The sequence below is a fragment of the Blastomyces gilchristii genome (genome assembly GCF_000003855.2).
Source record: "Blastomyces gilchristii SLH14081 genomic scaffold supercont1.12, whole genome shotgun sequence".
Lineage (NCBI taxonomy): Eukaryota > Fungi > Ascomycota > Eurotiomycetes > Onygenales > Ajellomycetaceae > Blastomyces > Blastomyces gilchristii.
The window spans coordinates 1,267,156-1,283,010 of record NW_003101671.1 but is presented as its reverse complement, the minus strand read 5'-3'; the positions used below and the strand labels follow the sequence as shown (position 1 = coordinate 1,283,010).

General features: G+C 44.9%; 5 protein-coding genes across 6 annotated transcripts; 3 read left to right on the top strand and 2 right to left on the bottom strand.

Moving 5' to 3' along the window:
• Positions 1-3,392, top strand: BDBG_05896 (uncharacterized protein). The gene is made up of 4 exons (XM_031722353.1): positions 1-905; positions 994-1,101; positions 1,208-1,374; positions 1,426-3,392. The coding sequence occupies exons 1-4, from the start codon at positions 705-707 to the stop codon at positions 3,200-3,202; spliced, it is 2,253 nt and encodes a 750-aa protein (XP_031579224.1). The 5' UTR covers positions 1-704; the 3' UTR covers positions 3,203-3,392.
• Positions 2,725-5,811, bottom strand: BDBG_05895 (mitochondrial 54S ribosomal protein RML2). The gene is made up of 2 exons (XM_002623675.2): positions 4,499-5,811; positions 2,725-4,376 (listed from the first exon to the last, which is right to left on the bottom strand). The coding sequence occupies exons 1-2, from the start codon at positions 5,606-5,608 to the stop codon at positions 4,275-4,277; spliced, it is 1,212 nt and encodes a 403-aa protein (XP_002623721.1). The 5' UTR covers positions 5,609-5,811; the 3' UTR covers positions 2,725-4,274.
• A 305-nt stretch (positions 5,812-6,116) lies between these two features.
• On the top strand, positions 6,117-10,039 carry BDBG_05894 (G2/mitotic-specific cyclin-B). The gene is made up of 6 exons (XM_031722352.1): positions 6,117-6,556; positions 6,666-6,791; positions 6,860-6,968; positions 7,077-8,336; positions 8,403-8,541; positions 8,606-10,039. The coding sequence occupies exons 3-6, from the start codon at positions 6,960-6,962 to the stop codon at positions 8,710-8,712; spliced, it is 1,515 nt and encodes a 504-aa protein (XP_031579223.1). The 5' UTR covers positions 6,117-6,556; positions 6,666-6,791; positions 6,860-6,959; the 3' UTR covers positions 8,713-10,039.
• Positions 10,040-10,070: 31 nt separating this feature from the next.
• BDBG_05893 (HIT domain-containing protein) lies at positions 10,071-12,725 on the top strand (the record flags this gene model as incomplete). The annotated part of the gene is made up of 4 exons (XM_002623673.2): positions 10,071-10,507; positions 10,593-11,049; positions 11,234-11,345; positions 11,550-12,725. The coding sequence occupies 4 exons, from the start codon at positions 10,071-10,073 to the stop codon at positions 11,825-11,827; spliced, it is 1,284 nt and encodes a 427-aa protein (XP_002623719.2). The 3' UTR covers positions 11,828-12,725.
• On the bottom strand, positions 10,718-14,047 carry BDBG_05892. 2 transcript variants are annotated; one of them, XM_031722351.1, is made up of 7 exons: positions 13,766-14,047; positions 12,822-13,684; positions 12,482-12,687; positions 12,257-12,381; positions 12,123-12,192; positions 11,058-12,048; positions 10,718-10,996 (listed from the first exon to the last, which is right to left on the bottom strand). In XM_031722351.1, the coding sequence occupies exons 1-5, from the start codon at positions 13,877-13,879 to the stop codon at positions 12,133-12,135; spliced, it is 1,368 nt and encodes a 455-aa protein (XP_031579222.1). In that variant the 5' UTR covers positions 13,880-14,047; the 3' UTR covers positions 10,718-10,996; positions 11,058-12,048; positions 12,123-12,132. The 2 variants fall into 2 exon arrangements, with proteins under 2 accessions (XP_031579222.1, XP_031579221.1); XM_031722350.1 differs by having other exon boundaries at positions 11,067-12,192.
• Between the last annotated feature and the right edge of the window lie 1,808 nt (positions 14,048-15,855).

Genomic DNA, 15,855 nt, shown 5'->3' with positions numbered 1-15,855 from the left:
TAACATTAAAAAAAGGAATGGGAGAGGATGATGAAGATGAGCGCGTCTTCTTGTTTCCCGAGACACTATGCTGTATGGGTTGACGATTGATTGGTTTCAATTAATAATAACCAACAACGGAGGTTGGGCAAAGGAATTATTTAACGCCAATTACATCCAAATGTCAAAGGCGGTTTACCTCGACGTGGCTTACTTGCATGTGAAGGAAATTCCTTCCTTTACCATCCTTAAAGCCGGAGAGGAGCAGAAGCAGATTGACAAACCCTGCTGACCGTTAGGTTCAATCACCAATAGCGCTTCAACACGCAGCATTGCTGGCTGCGAGCCTTGCACAAAGATGTCTGCAGCGCATAGCCTTTTCTGACGCACCTCTACGTGTTCTGACTGCAGGAAGAGCTCTCCTTGCAGCTGGCTCTTGGGCCAGTGAGATGTGCCACAAAACGAGGCGAATTCCGTGTTACACTCGCGGAGTGGCTGCGATTCACTTTATTCAAAACCGGCGGCATCAGGCGAATTCTGAATGCTATATTTTATATTCGGTTTGCTTCCACTTGCTTTTGGAAGCCTACAACTCCCTTTCTCTTGTTTCATGCTCTTCTCCACTTTGCGCCAAAACACTATGGTGTGAGTAAACGATGCGATGATTTTGGAGTGCCGGCCGTCAGCGTCAGGGTATCTTCACCTCACACACACGTCAAGCACTCATGTCGACAAGAACCTCTGGGCCACGTCTCGACCCGTTGCCCGTTTCGTGGCACTCCACCTCCGAGGGGCACCACGCTGCTCTAGGTGACGATGGTGCTGCGTTGCCTGACCGCTTCTACCCCAAGGAGACCTCGCCATTTGACCACGACTCTCAACCACCTGGTGACGATGCTTGGATAGCCCAGGAGCAACCACAAGATGTTCGTAACCTCACTGATATCAGGCAGTTTGCGGTGTGTTGTTTCGAGGGAAACAACTTTCAATAGCTAACAAGACAGCCAAGTTTAGACATTCGCTTCAGAACCATTTTGGCATGCACTTACAGTTGAGGTTCGTCAAACATCGCTTGACTCTGGTAAAATATACAAAATCCAACCTCAACAAGACTATGGCCGGGTGAGCTTTTTCTTTATTTTCCTTGCCAAGAGAGTAATAATGTTCTACTGCTCAAATTCCTTTCCTACTCTCCTTATGTGCGCCTAACCTCACAATGTGGCCGCAGCTTGGGTTTTTGGGGAAGATCCCAAACTTCTCTCGACCTTTTCGCTCGCTGTCTTCAGCCCGGGGTAGAGACGATACACATTCTGAACCACAGGTCGTGAAGGAGAAGCCAAAATCGCAGGAGAGCACCAAGCATATACCCCTGGCTGTGCAAGAACGGGAGATTCTGTAAGTTGAACAAGCCCACATCTTTGATGGATTCAACTCACCGTTAGGTAGCCCAGTCCACTCTGATTCTGAAATCCAAGCTTTGGATCACTTCCGGAACCATATTTCTAGCAGCACCTCACACACGTCCGTGACACTACAAGGCCATATTGAAAATCATCACAATTTAATGCAACCATGCGGTCAACCTCCGCCGGAAACGGGACGACGCCCATCTAGCCCATCCGCGATCCCCAATGATTGTCCCGATGACTACCCTATTGGTCCAAGCAATCTAACTCGTCCTCCATCTCCTGATAATCCTGAGAGCCCTCCTCCTCCTGAGCCACCCCCCCGGGAGGAACGGCCGCACAATTCTGCGTCCAGAACACTTAACAGATTAAAGGGTCATTTCCGCACATCTCATAACAAAACCTCCTCGAGAAATTCCGATAACTCATCCACTCACACCCAACCCCAAACTACGGACAAAATTCAAAACCCTGAAAACCGTTCAACATCGTCATGGTCAACAACCCTCAAGCAAGCCCTGAATTATCTTCCGCGACGGCAAAAAAGGGAAACAGGCCACGAACACATACCTCGAGACCAGCATGTTGATTCAAATTGCAGTAACCGGAGAAATTCCACAAAAGAGCCACATACAGGGAGAGTGATCCGTGATCAAAGCCCATCGATAAGGTCGAAAGCTCTCACAAGAGAGACCGAGTGCTCCACCTCAAAACCGCCCACATCGATTTTGTCCAATGCCAGCTCTTCCTTCGAGAAGCCTCGCTTGCCTCTAAAAGTGGCAACAACTCCCCTCACTACAGTTAAAGAGTTTCATTGCACGTTTTGCCTGTTCGAATGTCAGAATAAAACAGACTGGCTCAAACATGAACAAAGATTCCACCTGGAGGACCTCGAAAATTTCAGTCGACCTTCTAAACTTAAAGAAGCACGACGCGATGAAATCAGCTCATCAGGCTCGCGGTGGAGCAGAGGTAAGAGTATTCGCAGACTCCTAACTAAATCACAACCTCAGTCATCCAGCTCCTCGTCCCACAGCCAGCCTAGCGCACAGAGCACTGGAGGGAGTATCTACTCCAGTCAACGCAACGAGCCGCAAGCAGCCGCGAACATATTCTGGACCTGCGGCTTTTGTGACGAACTCCTGCGCTCCTGGGAAGACCGACAGGCCCATCTTGCCGAGCACTTCAGCAACGGCCAGACCATGCGAATGTGGGATCCCATGAAATCGCCATTCCCATGGCGCAAAGGCTCAGCCGGAACTGTTGATGCCCCGTCATACTGGGACTTGCCGTCGCTACTCACGCTACAGCGCCCCACGCTGCAAGATTCCATAAATCAGATCGGAACATCACCCAACCAGCGGGCAACAACAGCGAAGCCCTGTAAAGACTGCCAGGTGCCGCACCCCAGCCTCGACCATTACGACCTCTGGCACCAACCCAGGAACACCTACACCTGTCCCCAAATCACCGATTATACAAACCTAGCAGATTTCTTCGACGAGGACGAAGACGAAACTGGGGAGCTGGTTGTGGACTGGTGCAATGCTTGTGAGGAGAGGCTCGACAGAACCCATTATCTCGACAGGGACGTGCGCATGCACCACCTCTGGGATTTCCATGGCTTCGGTGATTGTGTGGGTTGGCATGATTGTCTGGATGAGGGCCAGTTTGTGTTGCATCTGGCGAATGCCCATGCTGTTAATATTGAGTATATCAAGGGGCTTGTTCGCAGGTGTACCAGAGTCAGGGATGCGCCGGTAACGATGGTGGTGGGCAGGGGCCGCTCATGGGATGAAAGGTGGTCGAGTGCGTGAGAGAAAACTGACTGATTTCAATCTTACATCGGTCACCCTCCTGATGAAGCCGTGTTTATTTTTATTTATTTTTATTTTATTTTTAATTCTTTTGCATAAGCGTGGCGTTGGGTGGGCGGTACATTTCTGTTAAATGTGGTAGCTCTTTTCTTTGAGTTTTCTCTCTGCATAATATACCCATTCCGCAGTTATTTATACTCCATTGATACTTTTGTTTCTATTCCAATAGATTTCCGCCTCTCCCAAGGCATTATTCTATCCGTTTCAAGCAGTTTCCTTCATGGACAGATGTGTCATGGCGACTAGGGATGACTCGCACGTAGTACAAATGTCTCAATCATTTAGAGCTTAAAATCAAATGTAAATCCAGTTCTCTCTAAATATGAATGGCAATCCCGCTGCTTTTCGCACAAGTAGAATGAATTGTTTTACAGGCAGATCATGCCAATAATGTAATGAAAGGTGAAAAGCAAAGATACATTGGTTTCTATTCGCAGACTAAATGAACAACAGCGAATCCATCTCAGAAATCGGCGGATTGGGGGGAAATATTGTACAAGAGTTTTATCATGAATTGCATCGAGCGCGAGACAAAGGTAAAACTGGAAGAAAGCACAACACGGGCCCTTAAGATAATGTTTTTGAAGGGAAAACCTCCGTTTCATGCATGAAGCACACAGGCGATTCTGGGGGGGTAATATATTTACCAATGTCCCTTTCCGCCTGGTTTAAGCGGCAGATCAGGGAAAAACCATGCATCCCACGGATCGTAACATCAGTCAACAATGGTAACAAGATGGAAGGAAAATGGCAGCCCTCCGGGCACTCTAATCCGGAAATAACTATTCTAATCGACTGTTCGAACAATGGAGGCGTAGAAGTCAAACCGAATGAGGAATAGCTGTCAGAGAATACATTTGTGGGAGTAATATAAATATATAATTGCGTATGGATGCAAACGCGGGTAGGGGCGGGGCGAGGAAGGAGGTAGCCGTGTGTATTTATAATAAAACAACGAAGAAAAGGCCAAAAACTCCACGGGCATGAACCTAGAGGCCTAATAGGAGACCTCTTAGTTGTATCCTCTGCGACGCTTGCCTTGGTTCCGTACGCGTGGGATAACGACAGCTTTGTTGACACGGTTTTTTGGTCTGGTTTTGTATCCGGATTTGGCCTGCATTCGAGACGAGCAAGGTCAGTAAATAAATAGAGAAAGACGGAGTTTATGTTATGAGAAGATAATTGGGGAAAGAATAGGAAATATATAAAAGAGGTACGGGAAAAGGGATAACGTACCGGCTTGCCCCAGGGACTCTTTGGATGGACATTACCCTTCGACTTTCCTCGTCCACCACCGTGAGGATGGTCGACTGCGTTCATAGCAAGACCTCGGACGGTCGGGCGGATATTTAACCACCGGCTTCGTCCAGCCTTTCCAAGGGACCGGTATTTGAAGTAGGCATTGCTTACAACACCGATTGTTGCACAACAATCCTTATGGATGAGTCTGACTTCACCGCTGGCAAGGCGAATAGTAACATGGTCGGCAAGCTGTTTGAGTTTGTGTCTTTCCTGTATGGTAAGAGGTTTCTCGTCCCCTTGTTCTGATGATAAGCCTTCCGCCTGCTGTATTTCCTCGGGCAGTTCTTCAGTTGCTTTTAGGGTGATGGTTGCAAAGGTACCGGCAGCTCGGCATAATTGACCACCTTTGCCTGGTTTTAATCCGATATTGTAGATCAATGAGCCGACGGGAATCATGTGAAGAGGAAGACAATTGCCTCGCCATGCGGTTCTGGCAGCCAACACACCGGGATCGACTGTGCCGCCCATACTCTGCCATAGCTCGTCGGGGATACCGGCTCTGTAGCTTTCGACGACATCACCTGCCCTCATGCCCTCCGCAGCGATGATATAGCTAAATTTGCCCGTATTCTTGGACTTAATAAGGGCAATATGCGCATTTCTGTTAGGATCGTGCTCGATTCTCTCAACTGTGTGGGGTCCTGGTTCCTTCCGCTCGAAATCAACAGTGCGTATTCTCCGCTTGTGGCCTCCACCCCGGTGTCGAACAGTCACTCTACCGGTACTATTTCGGCCACCTTTGCCGTGGCCTCTTTTGGGAAAAGTGAGCTTGTGGAGCGGCCTTCCTTTCCACAAGTGATCGTTAATCGGCCTTCGTAGATGCCTAAGACCGGGAGTGCGAGGTGTGTAAGAGCGCATACCCAGCCCTTCTTTGTCTCTAATTGGAGGCGGCGCAAAAGCGAAGCTAGGAGTAACTTTTTTTTCCGGTTCGGCTGGTTCATCTGGTTTCTGAATGAGTGTGCTAGAATATGCGCGAGCGGTAGCTGATGAGATACATCTACATGAGCTCTGTAGACTCCTCAATGGGAGGCGTGATTGGAGCATGATGGGCAGCGGAGGGCTCCAAATTTTGCTGGCAAGGGATAGGGGCAAGCGTAAACAGGAGGTCCAATGCTCAAGGCATACCCAGCAAAATAGAGGTGGATAAAGTAAAGAGGGGTTCAGGCGGCCCTTGCCGCTGTAATTGATGCCGTGTGTTGTGGTGTTTATATCAACGTAACGTCCGTCGTTCTGATCCTCGCTACACCAGGAACATTTCCTTTCCCAGATCCGAAAAGTTTCGCGGGTAGGGTGTCACATGATATGTGGTCCACGTGATTATTGAGCCACATGTCCTCTGCCACCAGCCATAGAAGCATGCACCGCCACAAGTGAGTTTCTATTTTTCATATGAGTAATTTTGATACGGTATTTTACTAGCTGCTAGCTATGTCTAGCGTGTGCCTACAGCGTCGTAAGTATCGATACACCCTAGAACGTATAGAAACCAACATGTCAGGAGGCTTGTTTCCCGGCCAACAGTCTTTGTTTACACCCAAGACCTACTACTCGTACGGCATTTACAGTTTCTTACCGCGACTGACATCCACAGCGCGTGTATTGATTGTACCGCAGTGGTTTGATACGCTACAGTACCTGTTACCCGCTCCTTGTTCCCTGTACCATTTAAGTACCGCTGCCGTACGCAACCACACACATTACAAGCTCCAATTCTGCTCCTCCTGTGTTCTTTTTTTCTCACCACCATCATCATTCTCTCTTCTAATCCTCTCAGACCTCACCTCAGTATTGACCACAATCTCATTTTACTACTTAACTATTCACTTCATATCACGCATCCTACTGCTTATTCTACTTTTGCCAGCTCCTACAACCTCTATGCACGCGTGAAGACTCCTGGAGTGGCTCTTGGCACTATTACTGCGCGAAAGGAGCACCAAACACTTTAGACTTGCCAGGCACCCGCACCCCATTTCTACTTCGAAATATATAGTAAGGAAGTTCACATCCCAACCGTCTACCCCCTCTCACTGCTCTTTTCAACGCTTGAGCTGGTGTGTGTGGAATTGTTGTCGTGCTAAACAAGATTATCAACAAACAGGGCTTCGTGAATACCAAGGCGTTGCTCTGGTTTTCCAGGGTTGTTTCTTCGACAGTCACAACAAACTCCCATCCGCCCCTCTCAAAACAACGACCCTTTTTTCCCATGAGATTTTTATCACAACTGGTGCGACATAATCCCCTCAGGCATATCATCATACTGTCTTCATCCCCTAATATGCTAGCGTGTCGCAGAACGAGTAGCAATTGTGACTGTTGCACGTAACGCCATTCTTAGTTCTTAGAAATCCAATTCACTTCGACGCGTTCCTCGTAACTCTTCACACCGCACAGGATGCCACCTGTAAGTCTCCTTTTCTCTCGGTTGTTCACTCAAGCATACGAACGATGGCCTCCTGGCACCCTTGTCCTGATAATTGTTTCTATGGGTTTATCATTGACTCCCTTCCAGGTACGGTCTCTTCGCCAACGAGGCGTCACAAACGAAAATGACGAAAATGCCCCCACGACACGTTTAACACGGGCAAAGGCTGCTGCCCTTGCCGTGCCAGACACTCATGGAGCAATAACAAAACCTCTACAATCGAAGAAATCTGCAGCCAATACTTCCAATGCTGCCACACAACGGCATCGCCCTGCCCTGGGAGATGTTAGTAATATGACAAAGGTAGATAACGTGGAGGCCAAAGAGGGAAAGAAACCAGCTACCTCGCGCGTTGGTTTGACTTCGAAGGCTTCCACACACAGCGCAGGAGTTCAGAAGCTTAGTCGAACAAACACAACACGATCTGCCCTGGGTGTGAAGGACACCAACAAACAACGAGAAACAACTGAGATAAAACGCCCGGGTAGTGGTTCTGGTGTTTTGGGAGGTACACAAACGAAGCGTCAATCAGGCAAAAAAACCGCCCGAACAGAAGCCGCCAGTGCTGTTGAGGAGCCACCTCGAAAAAAGGTTGATATTGAGAGGAAGGTCGAAATTGAGAAAATCGAAAACCTCGAGAAGGAGAAGGAGAAGAAGCCTGTTTTGAAAGGGGCTCGCGGTGAAAAAGAGGTTGTTTTGGAGGAAGAGGAAGACGAGGTCTTGGACCTCGACACCGAAGACCTTTATGATCCTTTAATGGCGGCTGAATATGTCGTTGAGATCTTCGACTACCTGAAAGAGATTGAGCCCCAGACCATGCCCAACCCAGACTACATCGACCATCAGGAAGAACTCGAGTGGAAAATGCGTGGTATTCTTGTTGACTGGCTCATCGAAGTCCACACCCGTTTCCGTCTCCTCCCTGAAACTCTCTTCCTCACCGTCAATATCATCGATCGCTTTTTGTCCGCCGAGGTCGTCGCGTTAGACAGACTTCAGCTTGTTGGAGTTACCGCTATGTTTATTGCTGCCAAGTATGAAGAAGTCCTCTCACCTCATGTCGCCAACTTCAGCCATGTCGCCGACGAAACCTTCTCGGATAAGGAGATTCTCGACGCTGAAAGACACGTCCTCGCAACCCTCAATTATGACATCAGCTACCCAAATCCAATGAACTTTCTGCGAAGAATATCCAAGGCAGATAACTATGACATCCAGACGCGAACTCTTGGAAAGTACTTCTTAGAAGTTAGTTTGCTGGATCATAGGTTTATGCCTTACCGACAAAGCCATGTTGCCGCTGCCGCCATGTATCTAGCACGCCTGATCCTTCACCGGGGCCCTTGGGTACGTCTCACGTCACGTGAATTGCTTTGTTTTCTGCCCTAATCTAACAAGTTGGACTAAATATAGGACGCGACACTTGCACATTATTCTGGCTACACGAAGGAAGAAATTCTCCCTGTTTTTCAATTGTTGGTTGACTACCTTCACCGTCCCGTATCCCATGAGGCGTTCTTCAAGAAATACGCCAGCAAAAAATTTATGAAAGGTATGCTTTGCGATCTTACCCGTCTTCTCATAACCCCGCTCACTAACTTTGTTTTGATAATCAGCTTCAATTGTTACCCGCCAATGGGCAAAGAAATACCATTCTCTCTACCTGGATACCGATACTGCTTCCTCGAGGGAGAGCAGCAGCAATACCAAGTATAGTCGATAGTGACACGAAGAGTCAGGCCCACTGTTATATGCTATGATTGTGATATAAAATTTATTCTCGCGCCTCAACCTGTATGTATTTCTGTCTGGACGGCCGGCGCTCACTTCCTTCATTTCCTCATTTTTGGGTCCCTTTTCTCGAGTTTATGACGGAGTATATATATATGTGGGTGCATTTTTGTTATGATGGCATCGTTATCACTCCTCGCTGATTATCTACTCTCCTCCCCACCCTCCCCCCATTCCCCCATCACTCTCTCGCCTCTTCATCTTCCGTTCGGTGCCCTAGGATTCCTTTTGATATTGTTGTTTGTTTGTGCTTGCATGTCTATTTACTCTGGTTCCCGCTATTATCTTTCTCAGGTGTGACGAAACGAAAGGACACCGTTCGCAATTCTAACCTTCGCCCCTAATTTTGGGGGGATTTTTTTGGAGCTTCTCACTTGTTTCATTTCTCTTGCCACCGGTGTTAGAACATGTGTCAGGGTTTGGAAAGCATCTTTGCCGTTTTTCTTTTTCTTCGACTTCGTTTTATTTTGCTACGCCCTATATTTGTTTATTGCCCCTATGTTCTTCTCGTTCCGAGGTTCTTTTTTCTTTCTCTTTTCTTTTCCTTGATTTCTCCTTTTCTTCATCCAAAGAATAGTTTTTACGCTTATATTTGCTATTTTGCTGCTGTTGCTCCTGCGTGAGCTTCAGTGTTTGTTTGAAGAGAAAATCTCATTTTTCTATTTTATTTAAATTCTTAGGGGGCGCGTGTCCAGTTGCTTTTTTTCCTGGTTTATTCACCATGACGCGTTTGCTCTTAACTCTCCAAGGTCGGTACGGCGCTTGTCCTGTCTATTTTATTGCCGGTAAACGCTTTCCGGAACTTGCTTGCCTGATGATATCTTATCTCTATCTCGACATCTTGCCATACTCCGCTATCTTGCTTCCGGCGGCTCGCGTGCAGAGATGTGCGTGATGGGATCTGACACAAGACAAGCAGGTAAGGGGGCAGTAGAGGATACAGTAAGGGACACTAGGAGTAGTTTCATGATACCACCCATCTTCTATTACTAGACGCGTGGACGATTTCAACTTATCATATAACTAACTGGGGATATTAAAATGATCCTTGCCACCTTCACGCAATCCAGGGTCACCATCACTTCTTGAGTTAGAGGCCGTCATTCATCTATCTATTCACATCAGCATCGGCTTCGCCGGTCTGGCTGGGTCACTCAGTTACCCATTGCCATAGATAACATATCTCGAACCGTAATCTTTTTATTATTATTTTCCCTGGGATATTACGTGCCTAAGAAGATTCAAACAGAGCATGGTTGACAGGAGCGAGAAGTATCTCGTCACGTAATAATGTTTATGGTGATCTCCCTTCACGGCGCTAGATCTGAAGAATGCGCGAAGAACAGAATATTATTAGCCTTCATATCGGTTGCGGTATGGAGTTTGCTGACCTCGGGATGGTACGAAATAACCAAGGCGAATCAACAAAGAGTCAAAGGCAACGATGTTTTTTCTTGTTGTAAGGTGAGCGTTACGAGAGCCGTGGTTATGATAAGGTATTTAGCCGCTAGCGCGACTTCCAAAGCTGGCGGGCCTCGGCTTCGCAGAGCTGGTGGGTTGGTCAGGAACCTCCAGCCCGCAGGGGGAGGGAGGGAGGAGGTGGTAACCAGGTCTCTCCAGCATATTCATATTCCGGTGTCAGATTCTGAGCTCGAGAGAATTATCTTGTCCTCTTTTAATTTCTCCGGTTGTAGACCTCGAGTATTGTTCCGTGTAGTTTTCTCTGGGTTCGCTTTACCGTCCTTGTTTCTTGTTCTCTCCACGATTGAAGTTCCGGGGTAAATATATATATTTATATATAACTAACTATAGTATCCTCTCCAACAATTTGCACCGGGCCATTTTTGAGGTATCGACGCATATCAACAGGGACACGAATCCACATAAAATCGGAAAGGTGGGACGTACGTACCCAGCTCTTCGAAATACAATGGCACCTCCAGCAACCATCTGGCCACCCCCATCCCTCAAGAAGCGTGTTAAAAAATCCCCCAAACCCAAGCCTCCCAGCTCACCAACATGCCCCTTCTGCGCTATAGCAGCCGCTCATCCCCCTTCTCCACCCTCCCGTCGGGATGTACCGATCAATCCACCTGCGACTAAGAGAGACGATGCTGGCTCCCCATCGCCCCAAGCACACCTCTTTCTCTCGACGAAGCATGTGCTGGCGTTTCTTGACATTATGCCCCTGACGAGAGGTCATGTGCTGGTGATTGCTAGGGGTCATTATGAGAAATTGGGGAATGTTGGGGCTGAGGTTGGGAAGGAGGTGAGTGCCTTATTTACTTGTGTATTAGCATTTTATTTTAAAGTTCAGAAATATTGGTCCCTGATTACAGGAGAATTGGGAGAATTGGGAGAATTGGGTTGGGGGGTTTAAATTTGATTACTAGCACGAGAACTATGGTTGGTGTTGATTTCTATATACTGATTGGAATGAATTTAACATATAGCTTGGTAAATGGCTCCCGATACTTTCTCGAGTGGTGACCAGGACGGTGCTGGGCACGGACTTAGATTCGCGCGGCGAAGATCCGGCGCAGTGGAATGTTGTGCAGAATAATGGTATGTTAGCCTCTGCTGCCTCCTGTTTCCTTTTAAAATTACATCATAAGGCATTATGTACTTTGCAATTCCTTCCATGTATTTCAATATTCATAAGCTCTTCTCTATATATTTTTTGCATGCCTTGCAAATTAATTGCCATGACGGTTACTTTTCTCACACATCCCACTCCTCGCCCCTGGAGGAGTTGAACTCCAAAAACAGGTCCGAGAGCATCACAAACGGTGCCTCATGTTCATTTCCATATCATCCCACGGCCACCTCTGGATACGAATACTCCCACAAAGGGAGGCTGGTTGATGTTTGGGCGCGGCCAACGAGACGAGCTTGACGATGACGAGGCGCAGGAAACGGTAGCTCAATTGCGGGCTGAGTTGGCGAGAGAGGTTGCCAGGGTTAAGGAAGCTGAAGGTATCGATTTAGATCTCGATGGAGAATTCGAGCAATCTAAAGGGAAAGGGAGAGGGCTGGAGAAATTGTGATCGTAGGTGGTGTTTGGATTCGATGGGTGAGGAAGGCGTTGCTTTTCGTTGTCGAGGTGTGGTATTTTGAGTAGTGGGTTCCATGGTTGCTGAAGTCTTTTTGGGAGGGATTGTTGGATGTTTTCTCGTGCCCTTATATTTTTGCGCAATATTCCCCCTTTCCGCTTGTATTCGGACTGATAAGACATGCGCTTATAGAATTTACGTGGACTGATTTTTCGCTACTCAGGGATAAGCAATAGACAAGAGATGGTTCATCGAAACCATGAAATAAGAGCTTAGATCGCATGCCCACATCATCTTCTTCATTGTGGTGTTTTGTTATCAGGGCTGTCCGTGGGAGACGGCTTGGATTTGGTAAAGTACTATTTGACAGACGTTAGTTATCGCCGTTCAGACATTCCGCATACAGTAGTAATGTATTCGTACCTTTCTTCGAAAAGAATTCAGATCATCAGCGTTCACACCATTTATCTCCTCTCTTTGGCGTCGTGGTTCAGACGATGAAAATTCCCCATCAGGTAGGAGGCGGTACGTAAGTAAACGGCGGGACCCTGCACAAACAGTGTATTAGGGGGGAGATCCAAAGGTGATTATCACAAAAAAGGTTGGGACAAAAGAAGAGTTAACCCTGCGTTGAATGGGAGAACTTACAGTGGCCAAAAGGTTGTACGCAGACACTCACAAGTTCTAGCCGGGGATGACTGGGGATTTTAAGCTCAACATCATCTTCATTGGCAGTGGGCATCCAAAGAGAAAGTCTCCCGTCTTGGACAAGGGTGCGGGCAGCAAAATCGAGGATATCGTCTAGCATTGCGTCGAAGCTGTAGGGCTTCTTGGGCGCGATGTACCCGTCCAGACTGGTTGTTAGGGAAGAAGCATATATGTTAGCTTTTTGAACCATGTAACCCTTTGCCCTGAATGCCAATATTGGACGTAGGACCGGTGAGGAGGGCTTTTGAGGAGTAAAAAAAAAATAAGACAGGTCCCTCACCTATGACTCGGGACACCATCTAAGAAAAAAGGCTCTTTCTTTTTACCATACCTGCTCCCTAGAACTTTCAAACCTTCTCGAACGCCATACGGAGGGTCGCAGATGATGCCGTCCAGAAATGGCGTCGACCTGATTGGCGAGTTGGTCAGGTCAGAAACAAATGCATCCAAGTGATATTGTTGTATGCCGTATTGTTCAAGGTTCGAGACGAGACCTATCGATTTGCCCTTCTTCCTATCCTTACCACTGAAGCTGCGCCCGTCAATATCAGAACCCAATGAATGGGTTCCAAAATGCGCCATAGCAACACAGAAGCTCCCAGTCCCCACAAAGGGGTCAAAGAACACCTTTCCTGGCGCTGCTAGTGCCATGTTTGCCGTGACCAGCGTCAACTCGGCATCCATTGACGTGGTGCTGATATAGTTTCGTTTCTTCAAGTCGTATTTATCTATAACATCTCTGCTCCCACATGCAATCCATCTACCGAAATGGACGAAATTCGGGCCAGGGCGAGCTTCCCCTGGTTTGATTGGGCGACAGGGGTATTCCTCGAATATGCAAAACTCCTCGTCCGGGTCGGTCATACGGATTGGGCCTTGGAAACCCATGTAGGCGAATGAATGGATTATTTGAGTTTTCTCATTTGCGGAGCGTTTTCCAGCATATGAGTCTACGGAGAACTTGAATGATTTGCTTTTGAAGTTGTTCCATCGCGCTTCAGTCCGGTTACGGATGTCCATATGGAGCTCTTCATATGTTTTGCCATGGCCCCAGATCTCATATATGCCCTTTGCAAGGATACTGCGACATATGACTGCTCTTGCAGCGGCTTCATCTTGAAGTTTAACGACGGCAAAAGGTGTCTGGTTCAAAACGTTAGGATGCTATCATAAAATAAGGGGAAATTATGGCTTTTCTGCTGAAACATTTTTCGGCTAACAGACATTCTCTGCGTATGCTAAGAATTCGACATTAGTCCCAACAAGCGCCGCGAGAGCTTCAATCTCGGGCTTCCGAAACGACTCGTGGACTTGTGCGAATCGAATCAAATACTCCATGCTCTATGGTTAAATTTGAATATACGAGCAGTCTCTGCCAGGTTTGGAATTTGGGTAGGGTGGACTCTGAGCACCTTTCAAGCATAAATGAACATAAATGAGTCCATTTGCTCCTTTCCTGGCGGTCTGATATGAAGTGGAATTTGTTCTCACAAAAATTGATATAAATTATCGTGAATCATGATTCCAGCAGGCTTGGAACTAGCCAATCAGATATCTAGCTTGATTCCATGTCTGACTAAACAGAAACTCTTTTTCTATGTCAGAATATGATCCAAATAAAAATAAGAAAATAATTTTATTTAATTTAATCTCTTTCTTGTGCTGAAATTATTAATTTGCAGAGCGAAGCGAAGCAAATATATGATGAAAACCCTGGTTATTAAAAGTGGAGAATTTCCTTTTTGGGGTTCTTGGCGCGAATACAGCCCACTGATTGATGTAGAATTAAGCAAAGCACAATTCCATGACATTGTACTATGACTTCTACACACTCATAACATGTTCATCTTTCATCTCATTAATTATATCATCTACTCTGTACAGATTCTTGAATAATAGATTACACATCTTATTAACTATCTACTTTATACAGATTCTTGAATAGATAACACATCTGATCAATCATCTCTTATAGATTCTTAAGAATGAATAATATATTAAAAGTTTGTATTCACTGCTTATGAAATCAGTCTCTTAATCAATTCATTTCTTTATAGTATTTTACTACTTCTACAGCTGTCTGTCTTCAATACTGCACTCAGAGAACTCAGATATTATAATCTTCTCTTATTACATCTTTTCTATCACTGATTATCTCTTTACACTGTGTAGAACTGTAAACAGATATATACAGTAAAACTAGATTCTTCTATAGTTATAGATTTTATAATAAATAAATCTGAACTTTCTCTATTATCTCAGATATATTAATACTTTATATAATTAATAGCAGTCTCTCAAGCCTGTGAATAGTCTATTGAAATAGATATATTATCTGAGATTAAGTTTTATTACTATAAAATTCATAGTTCTGATATATCTTTATTAACAGTAGTCTGTAAAAAGAAAACTATTATTCAAAGAGCTCACTGTATTATCAGATATTATAGAGAATATTTCTTATTAACTTTATTCTTAACTTAATTAAGAAAACAGCTGCAGCTGCTATCTTTGATAATTAATTTATCTCTTAATTTTACAGATCTCTCTTCAGTCTTTTATCAATTATCTATATTATTATTTAACTCATTTTTAAGTTAATCTTATTTCACTTTTATAGATATACTTTCACTGCAGATATCTTTTACATTATTTTTCTTACTCTTAATTTCTTAAAACTCTGTTTCTCAGAGCTCTGTAGATCTGTTTATTAATTAACTTAATAAAAGAGTTAACAGTCTTTTAATATCTCAGTACTCTATATAATCTGAAAGCTTAATTGATATATTAAATATAGAAGTTCTTATAATTCTTCAGAAATATAATCAGTTATAGACTGTAATTGTCTCAGACTCTTTAATAAATTCTCAGAGTTCTACTTATCTTACAGATTCAGCTGTTAATTCTGATAATTAACAGTGTATACAGAAATTTCATTATATATTTAAAGATTTATAGATAAAGATCTGTAGTTATTATTAAATTCACTGATTCAGAATGAATTTTTAAGATAATATTTATACTTATTATTATATTATTAATTTAAGACAGCTGTCTGATAAACTGTTTTTATTCTCTTAAGAGAATAATCTTAATCTCAGTGATCTTAATTCAGATCTCCCTGTTCTCAGTCAGATTAAAAAGATATTAATTTTATATATATATATCTTCATTGAGATTTGTCAAGTCAGAGAACATCATAAGTATAAAGATTATATTATTAGCTTTCTTAGAGACACTGACTATATTTATAACACTCTCTCACTTCTTTCTAAGAATTTTAATATTATTATATTAAAGTCTTCAAATTCAAA

Coding starts and splice junctions, on each gene's coding strand:
- BDBG_05896 (XM_031722353.1), top strand. CDS start 705: ATGTCGACAAGAACCTCTGGGCCACGTCTCGACCCGTTGCCCGTTTCG. Junction 906..993: donor CCCAGGAGCAACCACAAGAT/GTTCGTAACCTC, acceptor AGCCAAGTTTAG/ACATTCGCTTCAGAACCATT. Junction 1,102..1,207: donor CTCAACAAGACTATGGCCGG/GTGAGCTTTTTC, acceptor ATGTGGCCGCAG/CTTGGGTTTTTGGGGAAGAT.
- BDBG_05895 (XM_002623675.2), bottom strand. CDS start 5,608: ATGCTCCAATCACGCCTCCCATTGAGGAGTCTACAGAGCTCATGTAGA. Junction 4,377..4,498: donor AGAGTCCCTGGGGCAAGCCG/GTACGTTATCCC, acceptor TCTCGAATGCAG/GCCAAATCCGGATACAAAAC.
- BDBG_05894 (XM_031722352.1), top strand. Junction 8,337..8,402: donor TCCTTCACCGGGGCCCTTGG/GTACGTCTCACG, acceptor GACTAAATATAG/GACGCGACACTTGCACATTA. Junction 8,542..8,605: donor CAGCAAAAAATTTATGAAAG/GTATGCTTTGCG, acceptor TTTGATAATCAG/CTTCAATTGTTACCCGCCAA.
- BDBG_05892 (XM_031722350.1), bottom strand. CDS start 13,879: ATGGAGTATTTGATTCGATTCGCACAAGTCCACGAGTCGTTTCGGAAG. Junction 12,382..12,481: donor CGTACAACCTTTTGGCCACT/GTAAGTTCTCCC, acceptor CTGTTTGTGCAG/GGTCCCGCCGTTTACTTACG. Junction 12,193..12,256: donor TGAATTCTTTTCGAAGAAAG/GTACGAATACAT, acceptor TCTGTCAAATAG/TACTTTACCAAATCCAAGCC.